The sequence below is a fragment of the Pelobates fuscus genome, chromosome 4 (genome assembly GCF_036172605.1).
Source record: "Pelobates fuscus isolate aPelFus1 chromosome 4, aPelFus1.pri, whole genome shotgun sequence".
NCBI lineage: Eukaryota > Metazoa > Chordata > Amphibia > Anura > Pelobatidae > Pelobates > Pelobates fuscus.
In genome coordinates, this window is record NC_086320.1 from 69445099 (window position 1) to 69461165 (window position 16067).

Sequence of the window (16067 nt, forward strand, 5' to 3'; positions counted from 1 at the left end):
ATTTGATAGAGTCCCAACCTCAACATCTGAGGAAAGGGATTTAGGGGTGATTATTTCTGAGGACTTAAAGGTAGGCAGACAATGTAATCGAGCAGCAGGAAATGCTAGCAGAATGCTTGGTTATATAGAGAGAGGTATTAGCAGTAGAAAGAGAGAAGTGCTCATGCCATTGTACAGAACACTGGTAAGACCTCACTTGGAGTACTGTACACAGTACTGGAGACCATATCTTCAGAAGGATATTGATACCTTAGAGAGAGTTCAAAGAAGGGCTACTACACTGGTTCATGGATTGCAGGATAAAACTTACCAGGAAAGGTTAAAGGATCTTAACATGTATAGCTTGGTGGAAAGACGAGACAGGGGGGATATAATAGAAACATTTAAATACATAAAGGGAATCAACACAGTAAAGAAGGAGACTATATTTAAAAGAAGAAAAACTACCACAACCAGAGGACATAGTCTAAAATTAGAGGGACAAAGGTTTAAAAATAATATCAGGAAGTATTACTTTACTGAGAGGGTAGTGGATGCATGGAATAGCCTTCCAGCTGAAGTGGTAGAGGTTAACACAGTAAAGGAGTTTAAGCATGCGTGGGATAGGCATAAGGCTATCCTAACTATAAGATAATGCCAGGGACTAATGAAAGTATTTAGAAAACTGGGCAGACTAGATGGGCCGAATGGTTCTTATCTGCCGTCACATTCTATGTTTCTATGTTGATAAACTGCAATAATTACATTGCAGGGTTAACTCCACCACTATTCCCTTTTGGGCGCTTCTGGGTCGTTAGGTGACTTTGAGTCGCCTAGCCCAGTGATCCTCAACCCTCTCCTCAAAGCACACCTAACAGACCAGGATTTAGGGATTACAGAGTGAGGTGGGGGAGAGGACACTATAGTGCTAGGAGTACGATTTTGTATTCCTAACCTATAGTATCGCTTTAAGGGCGGCATAGCACGTCCACCGTCCTTAAAGGCTTAAGCTGTAGTAGTTCTGGTGACTATAGTGTCCCTATAAAGAGGCAGTCGTGTGTGGGGGAGAAGATGAGAGAGACAAAGCAAGTAAGTTTGAGGGAGTTACAGCATGAGAGAGTGAAAAAAGACAAAGATTGAGTGAGAGCAAGTGTGCATTATAAGTACAGTGAGTGGGAGACAGTGAGTGGCTGAGAGAGACAGTCAGAGTATGTGTGCTGTCCCTCACATCAGCTCCTACTGAGCTCATGCTGGCTGCTTCTGGCCTCCCTCTATATCACGTGACCTCGGCAGTCACATGGTTTCCGTGACATCACACGCTCCCTGTAGTAGGAAGGCAATGTCTATGACTAGCACGACCCTACTGTTTATAACATAGAAACCAGATGCTTTCGTGTGTCGAACTCTAGCGCGTTGTACTCTTCCTTTAACTAGAGTCGCGCGTTGATTACGTCACCACAACACGTGTTACAGAGGGCTAAAGGCTACCAGGTGAATGCAGTAGCACAGGTACGTTGTTTATATCTCCTGCCATACAGAAACTAGCAGCTTACTGCACACATAGCTGGCCTCTCTGATCTCCACTGTATACATTGCGGTCTGTAAAATTCGGAGAGAGAAGGTGTAGAACAGAAACGTATTTTATAAGTAGACTGATAGAGGTTGGTGTGTGTGTGGAATGGTGCTCTGCTTTGGGGAATGTGAGTGCAGTGTTGGTAAATATAGCCAGGTTTGGAAATTGGTTATACTCGAATCTCCTAATTTTGGAGACATAGAATGGTAAAACCTAGGACGCATTATCTGATTCCAAACAAAAATGTAGAATCTATTACAATACGTTGCTTAGTGAATAAACTGATCAGGGTTACTCTATAAGAGCAGGTCCATCTTCAGCTCTATTTGGTATGCCAATTACTTGTAAAATATCCTCATTCTATAATTGTGCTTTAAGATGGCGCTATATAGATAATAAAAAGCATTAATAGATCGCTGCTGTGTGGAATTATGTTTCAAGGAACACTCTAGGCACCAACTTTATCGGAATTAAGTTGTTGTGGTGTTAGGAGGTCCCAGGCATAGACTTGCCTCAAGGGGCTAAACCATTAATTAACGAATTAAAGCAACACTATAGTATTAGGAATGCAAACATGTATTTCTAACATTATAGTGTTGGATTAACCATTTAGGATCCAGGGCCCTCAGACTGGAGAAAAAAGGTTTTTACTTACTTTTTCGACATCTCAATGCAGGTATTGCTGCGGTTTGCCCCACCTTCATGGCTGAGATCATCACCCTTGATGATCTCAGCCAATGCAATGCTTTTTCATAGGAATGCATTGGAAGGCTATTGTGCTTGCGTGGCATAACGCCGGGCCGCGCCAATCAGCATCTCTATATAGATTTGTTTGTTTGACCAAGTGGCTACTAAAAAAGACTGGACATACCCCATTTGCAATACATTGGGTTGTCTACTATTGCAAATGGTGTGCCATCATGGGGGTAATTCTCATTCCTGGGCTACCATACAGTCTCAAAGGCAACGTAACCAATCTGGCAAATTTCAATGTGAAAAAACTGAAAAGTGTAACATGCTATATTTGACCCTGTATCTTTCCAAAACACCATAAAACCTATACATAGGGGGTACTGTTTTACACGTGAGACATCGCTGAATACAAATATGTGTATTTTATTGCAGTATAAGCAAACCGTATTATGACAGTCACGGTTAGAATGTCACGTAGAACTAAACATTTTTTTTAAAATTCTTATTTTTTCCCCATTTTTCAATATTTTATTCATATTAAATTGTTTTATACCTAAATATTTGATGTTAAATGAAAGCCCCATTTCCCCTGAATAAACTGGTATATAATAAGTGTGGGTGCACATAATATGAAAGAGGTGAATTACGCCTGAACAGACATATAGCGCAAATTCAATTTTTTGTTTAAGTTTTGTTTTGATCACAACGTGTACATTTGGCTCAGTCCTTAAGGGGTTAATGAAAATAACTATTCTATTTGGTGTAATAGTAATATTGACAAGGTTGAGGTTTATGGTGTATTAGTTAAACATTAGGGTGCATGGAGTCATAAAATATTGCTGTTGATCTGTTAATATATTGTATTGTAAAAGTCACCATTTAATTCTGACTATTTGATTTAGGGACACAAATTCTGTGTTTTTAACCATTGTTGGTATGTTTTGACTTGTTAGAGGACACTTTCATGAACACCTTGACGATCGCTGATAAACCCACTTTCAGCGTCACCTTACATTCTTAGGATTGTGCTCCTTACATAGATAATACAATTTTTTTTTGTCATACACTGCTGTAACATATGTCCAGAACACTACCTGTAACCAATTTATATACAGAAAAAAAACAAGCACCAAAAGGAGTGTTGGGGTGCATTTATCAGTTTGGCAGGGGGCAAATCTTCTTCTGTCTGCAGCCTTTGGAAGCCTTCTGCTTACAGCCATGGGTGACTGGGTAAAACAGAACTTTGTGGACCCATGTACGTACGTTCAGCCACTTGTGGAAGAAGGCAGAGTGCATCTGCAGCTTCTGTTAACTCATTTGATCTAACGGAAGAAGAGAACCACCTCGGCTATCGATCAAACAGCTGGGGAGGTTTCCTTCTTCCATTAGCTCAGTGTGTTTTTTTTTTTTTAAAGCTAGTTTGGTGTTTATTTGAATATTGAATTATAAAGTGCTATTAAGACGGGAACTCCATATATGCAGCAGTAGTACTGTGTGTGTGTGTGTGTAGTGCTCCTTTAAGAGACTCACTGGTGCTGAAATGTCAGCCTGAGTGACTAGAATTAAAGTACCCTGTGAGTGACTGGTCTTTTCTTTACTCTGATTGATTGTGTTTTCTTATATCTTTACAGGCAATGGCAAAAAGCAAAGGAAAGGGGCAAAAACAGACAAGTGTCTTTCATGTAGCAAACAGTAAGAGTGTAAAAGCAAAACATAAAGCCAAACCAGTGAAAACAAGTCTTAAGAAGGTCAGTACTATAAATTTATATATAAACCTTTTTCACATTTCATTAAACGTAAACAGAATTGTCCAGTTTGAGGTGATGTATGATAGTTACATGTTTTACTGCTATTAGTCTCAATTCTACCCACTGGACACAAGTGTGCCACACTATACCAGCTCTACAGATAATACAGTCATAAAGAACACCCTTTTTTGTATATTTTTATTCTGTGCTTTCCAGCCAGCATTTTTTCCCTTCACACATGTGAATGCAGCACAATGACACTGATCTTGTTTAAAGCAGTACTGTTTAAACAAGTTTAAAGCGGTACTGTCATGCGAAACCTACCTTTCTTTAATCTATTCCTCTTCTCTCTCTCTCTCTCTCTCCATTTCTTCCTGTCTGCTCTAGTGTTCTTTAACCCCTTAAGGACCAAACTTCTGGAATAAAAGGGAATCATGACATGTCACACATGTCATGTGTCCTTAAGGGGTTAAAACATAAGACAAAGTAGGGACTATTTGTCTTATGGAGGTTTCCTACCCCTGACCAGCGGAGGAGCAAAATGTGCTTCATTTCCGGTGGTCAAGAGAAATTTTCCCACGATTCCAAGCTTTCCTCCCTGGTCCCGTGATACTTCCTGTCAGTATTCCCGCAATTCAGCAGTTTCGCCGGCGTCCTAACAGAATGAGAACCGCTTGTTCATTCATGTTAAGACACAATCCGGGACATTGTCCGTATCGGAATTTCATTCTAATGAATGAAACTCCGATCCTATTTGTGAGGCTGCTGCATCTTGCAGCCGCTTAGTAGATAGCTCCCTGATACCGTGGGAATTAGTGAGTTAACTACCAAAAGGCTGAAAGACCTAAATTGGTCTTTCAGCCACATTTACTAATACTAAGTAAAGATTACTTGGTATTAGTAAATGCTGCCCCTAGTCGCTATACCGCTAAAAAAAAACGGGATTCGGCCATGACAGTGCCGCTTTAAATGCCAGTGTAAGAAAATGTACATATACAGCATTACAGGAATACATCTTGCACAATCCTTTCTCTGCCATTACATTTTGTTGCTTCGTGCAGAGGCATATGTGAATTATAGCAGATTGAATACTCTTACCTTATCTTGTTTGGCCTCCATTTTAAACAGATCAACATTGCTACCAAAGAAAAGGTGAGCACAGTCAATGAAGCTTTTACAGAACTGCACAAGGAGGTTGCACAACTGAAAAAGAAAAGTCAGTCCAGCCTAGCCAAGAGCAAGAAGGTATAGTCTGTGAATTATGCACATTCCCCTCTTTTGACCCTAGCTCTGAGATGTATGTTTATTTGAAACCAATATGCAGTATATTCATTCTCTTGCACGTGTGTAATCTGTGTAAGATAAAGATGTTAAATTGTATATTTTAAGTCACATATTGAATTTGTTTCCTTGTTCTGGTCTGCCATTCAAATAACCATGTTTATGAAACTTTGAAGAGAATGTCTGTCTGTTCTCTGACCCAATACGCACTCTTATGCAACCATCTATTACTCGTAAAAACATTGTGTGCAATTTCTGCCTGCAGCATTTTGTCAGGTGATTTTGAAAAGCAATGGATGGTTGCAAAATAGTGTTCATTGGGTCTAATAATGGACAATCCAACAAAGGGTGATAAAGATGGCTGTCAGAAAGGGTAAGTGGGAAGGTAGGCGGATATTCTTCACAATTTTCAATATACATGAATTACATTTGTTTTGTAATGGTATAACAAAGATATTTATAAATAGTATTCCTTCAAAGCAAGCCTCCTATAATGGTTTAGCCAAAGCAGCTTGTCAGCTCACTGAGTAGGCATTTGCCATGTTATGCATTTATGTAAATACTGTACATGGTTAACACTTCAGTATATTAATTGTCCTTTTAGATATACTGTATTTTTAAACTTTGGAATGATTATACCTTACTTTGACTGTAAACGTGTTTCTGTGGGGCTTTGACTGTAACCTTTTGCTCCAGATTGCCCAACTTGTTTTGTCACAATTACTTGGAGTACCAACATATTATGCAGTGTTTAACTGATTGCAACCAAATATGATATCCTCTATTACTTGCCCTTATCTTTTACGCTGTTGAGGCTGTTGTAGCACAACAGAGGTAAGTATACATCTATACCGGTCTAGTCTAATAAGGCTTCAAGAATTTCTGCACAAATCCAATAGCCACACTTGCATTTGTGATGGAAGAGAATCCAACAGATACCATAATTAAAATTGTTGAACCTATTCAATTACATTTCCCTGAGCTCTGAAATTTAAAAACATAACCAATTTTGTGGGAATTACCTGAAGTACCTCAAGGCAAACACATACTGAAAAATAGCACTGCTTTTCGTAAGGTGCCTTTAATTTATATAATTGGTATTTATATTGCACCAGCTTATTCTGCAGCGCTTTACAATAATAGGGGAATTTACCAAATGGGACAATAAAGTGTAACAGGAACAATAGGTAGTTGAGGACCCTGCTCAAATGAGCTTACTCTTGAATACTGAATTGGACACTAAGTAACATTAACAACTACATCACTTCCTGCCTTGAGTCTCTGTGAGCTGTCCCCTAATTATAGATAAAACCATTTAGAACTACCGTATATACTAGAGTATAAGCCGACCCGAATATAAGCCGAGGCCCCTAATTTTACCCCAAAAAACTGGGAAAACGTATTGACTCGAGTATAAAACTAGGGTGGGAAATGCAGCAGCTACTGGTAAATTTCTAAATAAAATTAGATCCTAAAAAAATTAATTGAATATTTATTTACAGTGTGTGTATATAATGAATGCAGTTGTGTGTATATGAGTGCAGTTGTGTGTATATGAGTGCAGTGTGTGTGTGTGTTGCAGAGCCTTGGTGGGGGGTGGGCAATTTTATTATTATTTTTTTATTTATTGTAATTTTTTTATTTAATTATGTTGTATTATTATATTTTATTATTATTTAATGTTTTTTCCTCCCCCCTCCCTGCTTGTTAGCTGGCCAGGGAGGGGGGCTCTCAGTCCCTGGTGGCCCAGTGGTGTGCACTGTGTAGAAGGGGGCTGGCAGAGCTCTTACCTCTCCTGCAGCTCCTGTCAGCTCCCTTCTCCTCCGCGCCGGTCCATGCAGCTCGCTCTGCCAGCTCACAGTGTAAGTCTCGCGGCCGCACTATGACCCCACGGCTCTCGCAAGACTTACACTGGGAGCTGACAGAGGTGCTGAACGGACCGGAGGAGGAGGGAGCTGATAGGAGCTGCAGGAGAGGTAAGTAAACGCTCTGCAGCCCCCACAGCCCCCTGTCTGTATTATGGCAATGTAAATTGCCATAATACAGACACTGATTAGAGTATAAGCAGAGTTGGGGTTTTTCAGCACAAATGTGCTGAAAAACTCTGCTTATACTCGAGTATATACGGTAATCTGACAAAAAAAAACCCACAGGACTCTTTCTGGCATTTGAAATGACCCTCTCATCAGCTACATTGATAATGAAGAATTAACATTATCAATGTAGCTAAAAGCACAGGAATAACCCATACCAAGCCAATCACTGCTATCCAGGTTGAACTAGATTGGCATTGATAATGCGGAAGTGAAAACCCTACATTATCGATGTGGTCTGTGGGTGCTGTGTAGCCACAAACTGCTCCACACCAGTTTGGCATAATATTGAGGTACAGCGCCCAAAGATTATAGGCAATATTTCTACTACAGCTTAGTTAAAGGGACACTGTAGTCACTGTAAACATTCCATCTCATCGAATTAGTTATAGGTGTGACTGAGGGAGATGCCATACTTGAATGGGGACTGTGATGGGCTAAAAAAAAAAAAACTCTGCCAATTGCTTCTTAGGCTCTTGCTTTTTTTATTGGCACAAGCAGCACGGGGGCGAGTTTGAACTGCTGGGAACCCCCCCCCCCCTCCCATATCAAATAAAAACGTTTTCGCACCGACAGGAATGACTATGCCAGGTGACTCGACACTGTAGCCACTTCAATGAGATGTGAAGCATATACAGTGCCCACAGTGTTTTTTTTGGGCTATGTAGTAGACTGCTACTTTAAAGCAGCACCGTCATACCCCCTCACCACCCTTACTTGCTTCTTACTTAATCTAACACGAGTGATTGAAAAACATCTGGACACATGGTGCAAGTTGTTTTTTTCTTTTTTATGGACACAGTTTGTGGATGTATTTTGCAACAATACAAGGTAGATTTTAGCGTTGTCACAGAACACCACCCTAAACCTATGCATTTGTTGTAAATGACGTGTATTTATATTAAACTGGACAGTATGTCTAACTAGTGTACATTTGATTGGGGTTTAGTTGTGTATATTCCCATTTTGAGTAATCTGGCCTTATATGTACCTGTGGTGTGTCCCTTAAGTTACACTCCAAGTAAATAGCATTTTAAAATGGACGACTCTAGAGAAAATTATCCAGACACAATAGACCATGCTGTAGTAAATTCTGGAATGAACAAAAATGAATACTAGACTTCTGACATTTCATGAGGCACTGGACAGCTATTTCCTTAACATAATACAAGGGTTACTCCAAGCGTTGGCAGCATTGTAACTCCACACCTGGCAGCGTCACGGTTACTTCATTATCCAGTCCAGAACAAGCGTTCTAAGCTGGCAAATGTCAAGTCTGTGCATATTCTATGCACAGAAGCTCGTTCTCAGCCAATGAATGAGTAGCAGGATTGGCAACTGGCTCCTGCAGCTCTTGTGCATAGTGCAGAGGAGACGGTGCGGCCCACGTAAGAGGGTAGACCTTTACAAAATGGATTGCCCCCGTACTGAGTGAGGGTGCCATGGTACTTGTGGCATCACCATTACAATGGGCTATAACACTTTAAATTGTTTTAGATGCAATTATCTGTATAGTTTAACAGATTATATTTTCTCCCACCAGCCTTCAAAACAGACAGCGGAACCACCAGCAGATGTAGACAATGCTGCAGATTTGTTTTCACAATTGTAATAATTAAAGCAATAAAATGATTTGTCTGTACATGTTTATTAAAAGTTATTACACACATTGGTACATTCGTACAACAATTTCAAATAAAGGAAATAATTAGTAGTCCTTTTGCAGGAAATTAGTGTAACAAGTACTGCGTCCAACTATTTTACAAGGCACTTTACTAATCTGTTCTTGAAGAATGTAACTCAACTAGTTTCTCTTTTAAAAAAAGGTTTGGTTTTAAACAGGCAGTGATTATTCACACACACAAAAATAAAAAGGATATTGGCAGAACAAGAGGATACCAGGCAGGTAAAAAGGATTTGTGCTGCAAAACTGTATTTTGAACATGTCAACATAACCCAATCTTTTGAAGAAATATAAACAAGTTTAAAAACTTTTGAAGCATCCTGGACAATATTTACAGTTTTAATTCTGGACCGCCCAAATCACATACCAAATATTTTTGAATGTGAATTTTAAGATAATGTTGGTTAGATTAACATTGTTTGGACAAGGGTATACTTTAAACAAACAAACATTAAATGTAAAGGGACAATCTGGGTACCAATACAACTTAAAACACTATAGCATTAGGAATACAAATGTCACTGTTAAGGTGACCGGGCCCCCACTCAACAGTTAAAAAGGGGAGTTTACCTTTTCTCTCTCGCAGCGCCAGTCTCCTTGGTGAAGCTCCACTCTTTGTCTAAATCATTGAGATCCATGATTTCAGCCAATCCAGTGTTCTCATAGGAAAGCACCTGGAGGATAGTGTGTATATGTGCCAAAATGCCCCGCTGCACCAATTACATGGTCTCTCTGAGACCATATGATTGAAATAGTAGAGTTTTACTCCACTCTTTTGGCGGATCCACCTCAACTAGTAGCAGATTAACCCTATGACGACAACATTGCTGTACCTACAGACCTGCAATATTATCAGCCGCAGTGTTAAACGGATATAGGGCATGGCACTTCATTGAGATGAAGTGGTCTAGGTAACTACAGTGTTCATTGTATGCATTTCATAGATTTAGACCTCATTAAGATATCTATTTGTGCATGCTCAGATCTTTACAGTTTTGCACATTTTTGTAATGCTGTATCATAAACCTGCCTCCTTAGCCACACCCTCTAATGCCAGAAAGACTTCCTTATCAGATGTATGCACACAGTCTCAACCCCAATATTCACAACCTGGCTGCCTACAGTTGAGAAACTATAAACCGGTAGTAATAATCTTACAATATATCTCCCAGGGTGTTCTGTAGTTCAAATCTCTCAGCACTCTCTGTGGCAGAGTTGTGTGCATGTATTTGATAAGGACATATTTTTCTGGAGGGGGAGTGGCTAAAGTAGCAGGCTTACGGTGGAGCAATCCAAAACATTGTTTCATGCAAAGATTTGAGCATGCAAAAAAAATACAGCATATTATTGAGGCCAAAATCTATCACATGCAAGTTGTATTTATTCACAGAAAACTATACTAAAAAGGTTACATGCAAAGTAGTAAGCATGCACTGGGAACTAACGGCACTTATAAAAACGATCAGTATAAAAATAGATTCCAGTAAAGCTTCACAACTCCTGCTTGCCACCACTGGAGTGAATTAAGGTGCAACAAACAAAAAATGCAGGCCAGCAAAGGACAATAGGAAGAGGCATCTGTTGCCAAACACTAGCCTAGATTATTACTGACAAACCTCTCCACTGCCACATCTATTGTTAATCACAGTGCTTTAGACTGTCGCTCAGAAAAAAAATATATATATTTAAATTTCCCATCTATCCAGTGGCTAGAAAACACGTTTCTGTGTATGGATTATGAAACTGCTTATAGTATGACATAACCTTCTCTGCAATGAGTAAGTAGTAAAAAAATAAAAAATATATTTGCCGTTTAGCTACCACCCAATACAGATAACAAGATAAAGATATCAGACATTTACAACATTTTACTGCTATTTAATATTCAAAGGGGTACACTAAGCACCATAACCACTACATCCCTCAATAGTGGCTATAATGCTAGGAGCAGGAGGCCATTGGCACGGTCAACACTTAAATAAATGATGTGACAATTTGCACAAAATGGAATCACAACATACGATTTAGTGATAGCGACAAAGATTTGAAGGACTACTGATGCTCAAGGAAACCATGCATGTATTAAAACAAAAACACAACTATGTGACTGGGCCAGGGGACTCCTTGCACCATACTCATCACGTCAGGCTATAGTGGTTATGATGCTTGAAGTGTTCCTTTAAATAGTACGCATAGACCCATAGCAGCCATTAGTTTGATTACAAAAAGTCATACTAGATATACAAACGAAAACCAAAAGTGCAAATAATCATTTACAGCATAAAAAAAAACAAAAAAAAACTAAAACAGTAATTTTGGATAAACTCACTACACACCTTTAAATAAAACTTAAAGCATGAGTCAGGTGGATAAATCAGAGAATCACTGGTGTAGTCTGATGTGCAATATTACTAGCCAAGCATCTTTGTAATATACTTATCTACCATTAGATTACTGCAGTTAGGGAGAAAATGTAAGCAACTTTTGAGAGAAACACCAGTTCGTGTATAGGACTGTTAAAGAGACACTACAAATTATAACCATTTTCTCTCATTGAAGCGATTAGTGTCTAGAGTCCAATGTGCTATCTCTCCATTCATTATTAAACAATTTTTTTTAAATGATTTAACACAAAATAAAAGGGCCCTGGTCATCCACAGTCTGGGCCCTCTGGAAGCATGGCTAATCTTACACTATTCCTTAGCCATACCAATTCATATGAATGGTCAGTTGAAACTCTAAGTCAGTCACCACCACCAGAGGTGACAGGCTGCTGGGGACTCTTGTTTAGTGTTACACCATTAAAAATTGTTTAAATGATTCTACACATGTATACTCTAGTGAAGGTCAGCATGCTAATTCTCCAAAAATCAAAAAGAAGAGTGAAGTATCTGAAGGAATGCTTATCCCTTTGTTCCAATTTCACTAGAATGTTCTAACTTTCATGTTACTGCAAAATGTGTACATCTGAAAACTAATAAGGGTGGAGCAGCTGATTACACATTTAAGAGTGGTAGGTGAAAGGTAAAAAGAGAATTAAATATTAAAATAGTACAAACTTTCAGATGCATTTCTTTTAATTAGGATAACCACCATGCTTTCTCAGATTTTGATACACAAGCACCATCGTGTCACACAAAATAATAGATCCATATACTAGATGGTGAATGGGCATCTCACTGTAGAAGTGTGCCACACATTTCCAGATAAGCAGTAGGAGTTACTCCTCCAGCCGATCACATGTGAGGGTGGAGAAGAAAACCCAGCAACATAATGCATCAAGAACACGGTTTTCCAAAATTCTGTTTTTTATCATGCTTTTGCCACTGTAACAGTAAATTTGCATGATAATGCATAAAAAAAAATCAAATTTTTCCACACAAAAACAACAAAGGTTGTAATCAGTAATTCACAGTTACAATTATAAAAAGTATCATTTAAAAAAAAAAAAAAAAATTACTTTAAACAAAAACTTAAAACTAAATTAAACTAATTACAAAAGTACATGTATATAAAAAGTAAATTCCTAAATAAAAGATACAATCCACTGGTAGATATGCTGATGCTACTCTGTGTAAGGCATGTAGGAGGTAGATAAAAAAAAATCCAAAAGGAAGAATTGGGAGGAAAAAAATAAAAACTAACAATTTAATATCTGCACATCAAACAGATCACAGACACCTTCGGTATCATCCAAATTGAAGCTGTAATCATCTCCTGGAGTCGGGGAAAGCCGCAACAAAGGAAACACTAGGAGATATAAAAAGATAAGATAATTAAAAGAATACCAAGAAGAAAAACAATCCTAAAAAAAAATGACTAACGGTAAGCATATTGAAACTGCCGTTTTGTGTGTTGGGGGAAACAAATTGTCAATTAAACAGGACAACAAACACCATATTAAATTTAGATGGTTATGGTGCTAGGATACGATCTCTAGTTTTCTTTAAATTCAATTTCATTTTCATTTTGTAAAACAAAACAGCATTTTAAAGCAGAGCTAGAAGTGGACAAGAAGCCCAATCAATTAAATAACAGTTTTCCATAAGGAGTTGTTAGAAAAACAAGCATAGTGTACTTAAATGAGAAGACTTGTAATAGCTGCACCCAAGTAGAGTTTTTGCAAGTCTAAAGACTCCCATTTGCAGGTGCCCCGGAATAATCACAGAGACCAATTCTCTCTTTGAACATGCAAGTACTCACTCCTGCAGAGTAACTCCTGCTGTAATGAAATTTAATTCTTGGCTTTGATTAACAGGAACTATTAAGTTGAGTAATTTAACTCTACTTTCAAGCTGTTCCAACATTTAAAATGAATGAGGGACAGTATATTTGCACCATAAGCAAATGAATAGGATTACGTGATTATGGTACCTAGAGTGTTCCTTAAAAAGGACACCATGCTCCCATTAAGGCATCTGAGTATCATGCAAAAAGACAGGATGACTTTATCAAATAATGAAAAGCTTTAAAAGAGGCACTTGCACTTTGGCTCAAACTAATTGTCTACTTGCGGAGTAGTCCTATTTACATACATGTAGCTTGGTGTAAATATCCAAGGCGACTTCTACACAGCAAGTTGTCACTAAATCATCAGATCCCGAGGAAAATAGGTGTTTTTTTTTTTTTTTTTTTAAATATACACTTTTAATTATATTATGGGACACTATAGATTTAGAGAAACAAAGTGTATTCCTAATGCTAAAGTGCCATAGACCCAATTCAAAGCCCTCCCTTTTGCAAAGTAAAAAATAGAAGAAAAAAATTCAGAAGTCAAATCCTACTCAAAGGAAGGTATGTAATTCACATGACCAAATGAACAGAGTAAGATCCTCTAGTGGCTATCTGAAGTTTCTGCAAAACTAAAATGTTTGACATTACGGAATTAAAACTACAGTACCTAGACCACTTCATTTAGAGGGATCTAGGTCCATTTAGTGGCCCACAGGCTCCGTGCTGGCACATCTTGGCCACACTGCAACATCCAAGGTTATGTGCTTGTGCTATGCAGCATGGAAATATACATTTTTGTTAGCAACAATGCATATACAATTACAAGTTGCCATTAAGTGGGAATATAGGAGTTCCATAAAAAAAAAAAAAAAATGTAAACCTTATGGAAAAGAATTTCAGTACATACCATCAGAAGACATTAACTCATCAATCAGATCACTACATATTTGACCTAATGGAGAAGAAAAAAAATATATAAATTTAGAAAGTACTGAATAACAAACATGCAATTAACATTTCAAGCAATTTTAAAAATGTGTTGCTACTTTTGGAGCATTTGCAGTTCTTGGTTTAGTGACTACCCCTGTCCTGTAAAAATGTTTTACATTGTTCGCTGTGATCCACCTGCAGAAAAGGGCAGTGTGCTCACCCAATTTCGGAGCCCATCATTTGACAAAAAGGGGGTGTGCGAGTTACAGCAAAATATTTTCCTCACATATTCACGAGCATGCAAATCGATTCTTGGAATAGTTCAGACATATTCCAAGATAGATAGTAAGAAAAACAACCTTAACACCATGCAGCTGAAGTTGCCAAGAGCAGAACAATCATGAGTAGAATCAAAAGGCATGGACAAATTGCATATCCCTATCTACTCTGTCAAGGTGCTACCATACAAGCAGACAAGCCACAGTGCCACTTCATCCCATTAAAGACAGAGGCAATTTTACAAGTTCCAACCAAGACAAAACCTGGAATATGAGCTTTATGTCTGTTCAACCATATTAAGTACATCCACACCTTTTTCATATTAAAGGGAAACTGTTTTCCTGGCACTGCTGGTCCCCTCTCCCTCCCACCTCCCATCCCCGGTTGCTGAAGGGGTAAAAACCCCTTCAGTCACTTACCAGAGGCAGCGACATGTCCCACGTCGCCGCTGCTTCCTCCGCCGCCGCCGCTCCTCCTCCTCTGCATTACGTCGGCCGGTGGGCGAGACTGATCCCACCCGCCAGGGAGACCTAATGCGCATTAGAGCTCCCCATAGGAAAGCATTGAAAATGCTTTTCAATGCTTTCCTATGGGGAACTGAGCGACGCTGGAGGTCCTCACACAGCATGAGTACGTCCAGCGATGCTCTAGCACAGAAAATCTGTGCTAGAGACACGGAAGTGCCCTCTAGTGGCTGTCTATTAGACAGCCGCTAGAGGTGGAGTTAACGCTGCAAGGTAATAAAAAACTGCAATAATTACACTTGCAGGGTTAAGGGTAGTGGGAGTTGACTCCCAGACCATTTCAATGGGCAGAAGTGGTCTGTGTGCCTGGAGTGTCCCTTTAAGTGCTTTCACACTTATTATATATAATTTTGTTTAAGGGAAACAGGCTCTCTTTCATTTCACATCAAATATTTATATATGAAGCATAATTCCATGTGAATAAAAAAAAAAAAAAAAAAAAGTGTGAGAAATTCTTCATGGCATTTTAAACAGTGAATGTCATAATATCCTTAGCTTTTACTGTAATAAAACACATTTGTATGCTGTGATGCCCTCCCGATCACGATTGACAGCATGGGTGAGTATTCGGTCCTGTGGGTGGCCCTCATTTTGTAGAACAGAATAGCATGCCCTTGGTTGTGAAAGGATTAAACCAGCCCCAAGGGATCACCAATAGTCCAGGATTTATTAAAGAGATACTATAAAGCTTTAGCTTAAGGTGGCTTTGGTGTATAGATCATGCCCCTGCAGTCTCACGGCTCATCTATCTGCCATTTAGGAGTTCAATCACTTTGTTTATGAACCCTAGTCACACCTATCCTGCATGTGACCTACACAGTCTCTATACACATTTCCTGTGAAGAGATCAAATATTTACACCTCTTTATAGTAGCCTCCTTAAATTAGAATTTCTCATCTCCTGGTTTGTTAAAGGGACACAATAGTCACCAGTACCACTACAGCGTAATAGCAGTGTTTACATTGCTGGCTAGTAACACCTCCAGTAGCAGTCACTCAGACAACTTCTAGGGGTGCTTCCTAGCACTGGCTTTCTGCATCTCCACGCTC

The 16067-nt window shown here is 38.9% G+C and overlaps 2 protein-coding genes across 3 annotated transcripts in view; one reads left to right on the plus strand and one right to left on the minus strand.

The window, feature by feature from the left end:
* Positions 1 to 1333: 1333 nt before the first annotated feature.
* RBIS (ribosomal biogenesis factor) lies at positions 1334 to 9009 on the plus strand. Of its 2 annotated transcripts, none has more exons than XM_063451296.1 (4): positions 1334 to 1488; positions 3877 to 3993; positions 5122 to 5238; positions 8911 to 9009. In XM_063451296.1, the coding sequence occupies exons 2-4, from the start codon at positions 3880 to 3882 to the stop codon at positions 8977 to 8979; spliced, it is 300 nt and encodes a 99-aa protein (XP_063307366.1). In that variant the 5' UTR covers positions 1334 to 1488; positions 3877 to 3879; the 3' UTR covers positions 8980 to 9009. The 2 variants fall into 2 exon arrangements, with proteins under 2 accessions (XP_063307366.1, XP_063307364.1); XM_063451294.1 differs by having other exon boundaries at positions 1335 to 1470.
* Positions 9010 to 9187: 178 nt separating this feature from the next.
* The window catches only part of E2F5 (E2F transcription factor 5), a 34221-nt gene continuing 27341 nt past the window's right edge, over positions 9188 to 16067 (minus strand). The window contains exons 8-9 of the mRNA XM_063451283.1: positions 14192 to 14236; positions 9188 to 12801 (exon numbers count right to left, since the gene is read on the minus strand). Of these exons, the coding sequence (XP_063307353.1) occupies positions 12692 to 12801; positions 14192 to 14236 (155 nt within the window). The 3' untranslated portion in view covers positions 9188 to 12691. The remainder of the gene's footprint in view (positions 12802 to 14191; positions 14237 to 16067) is intronic.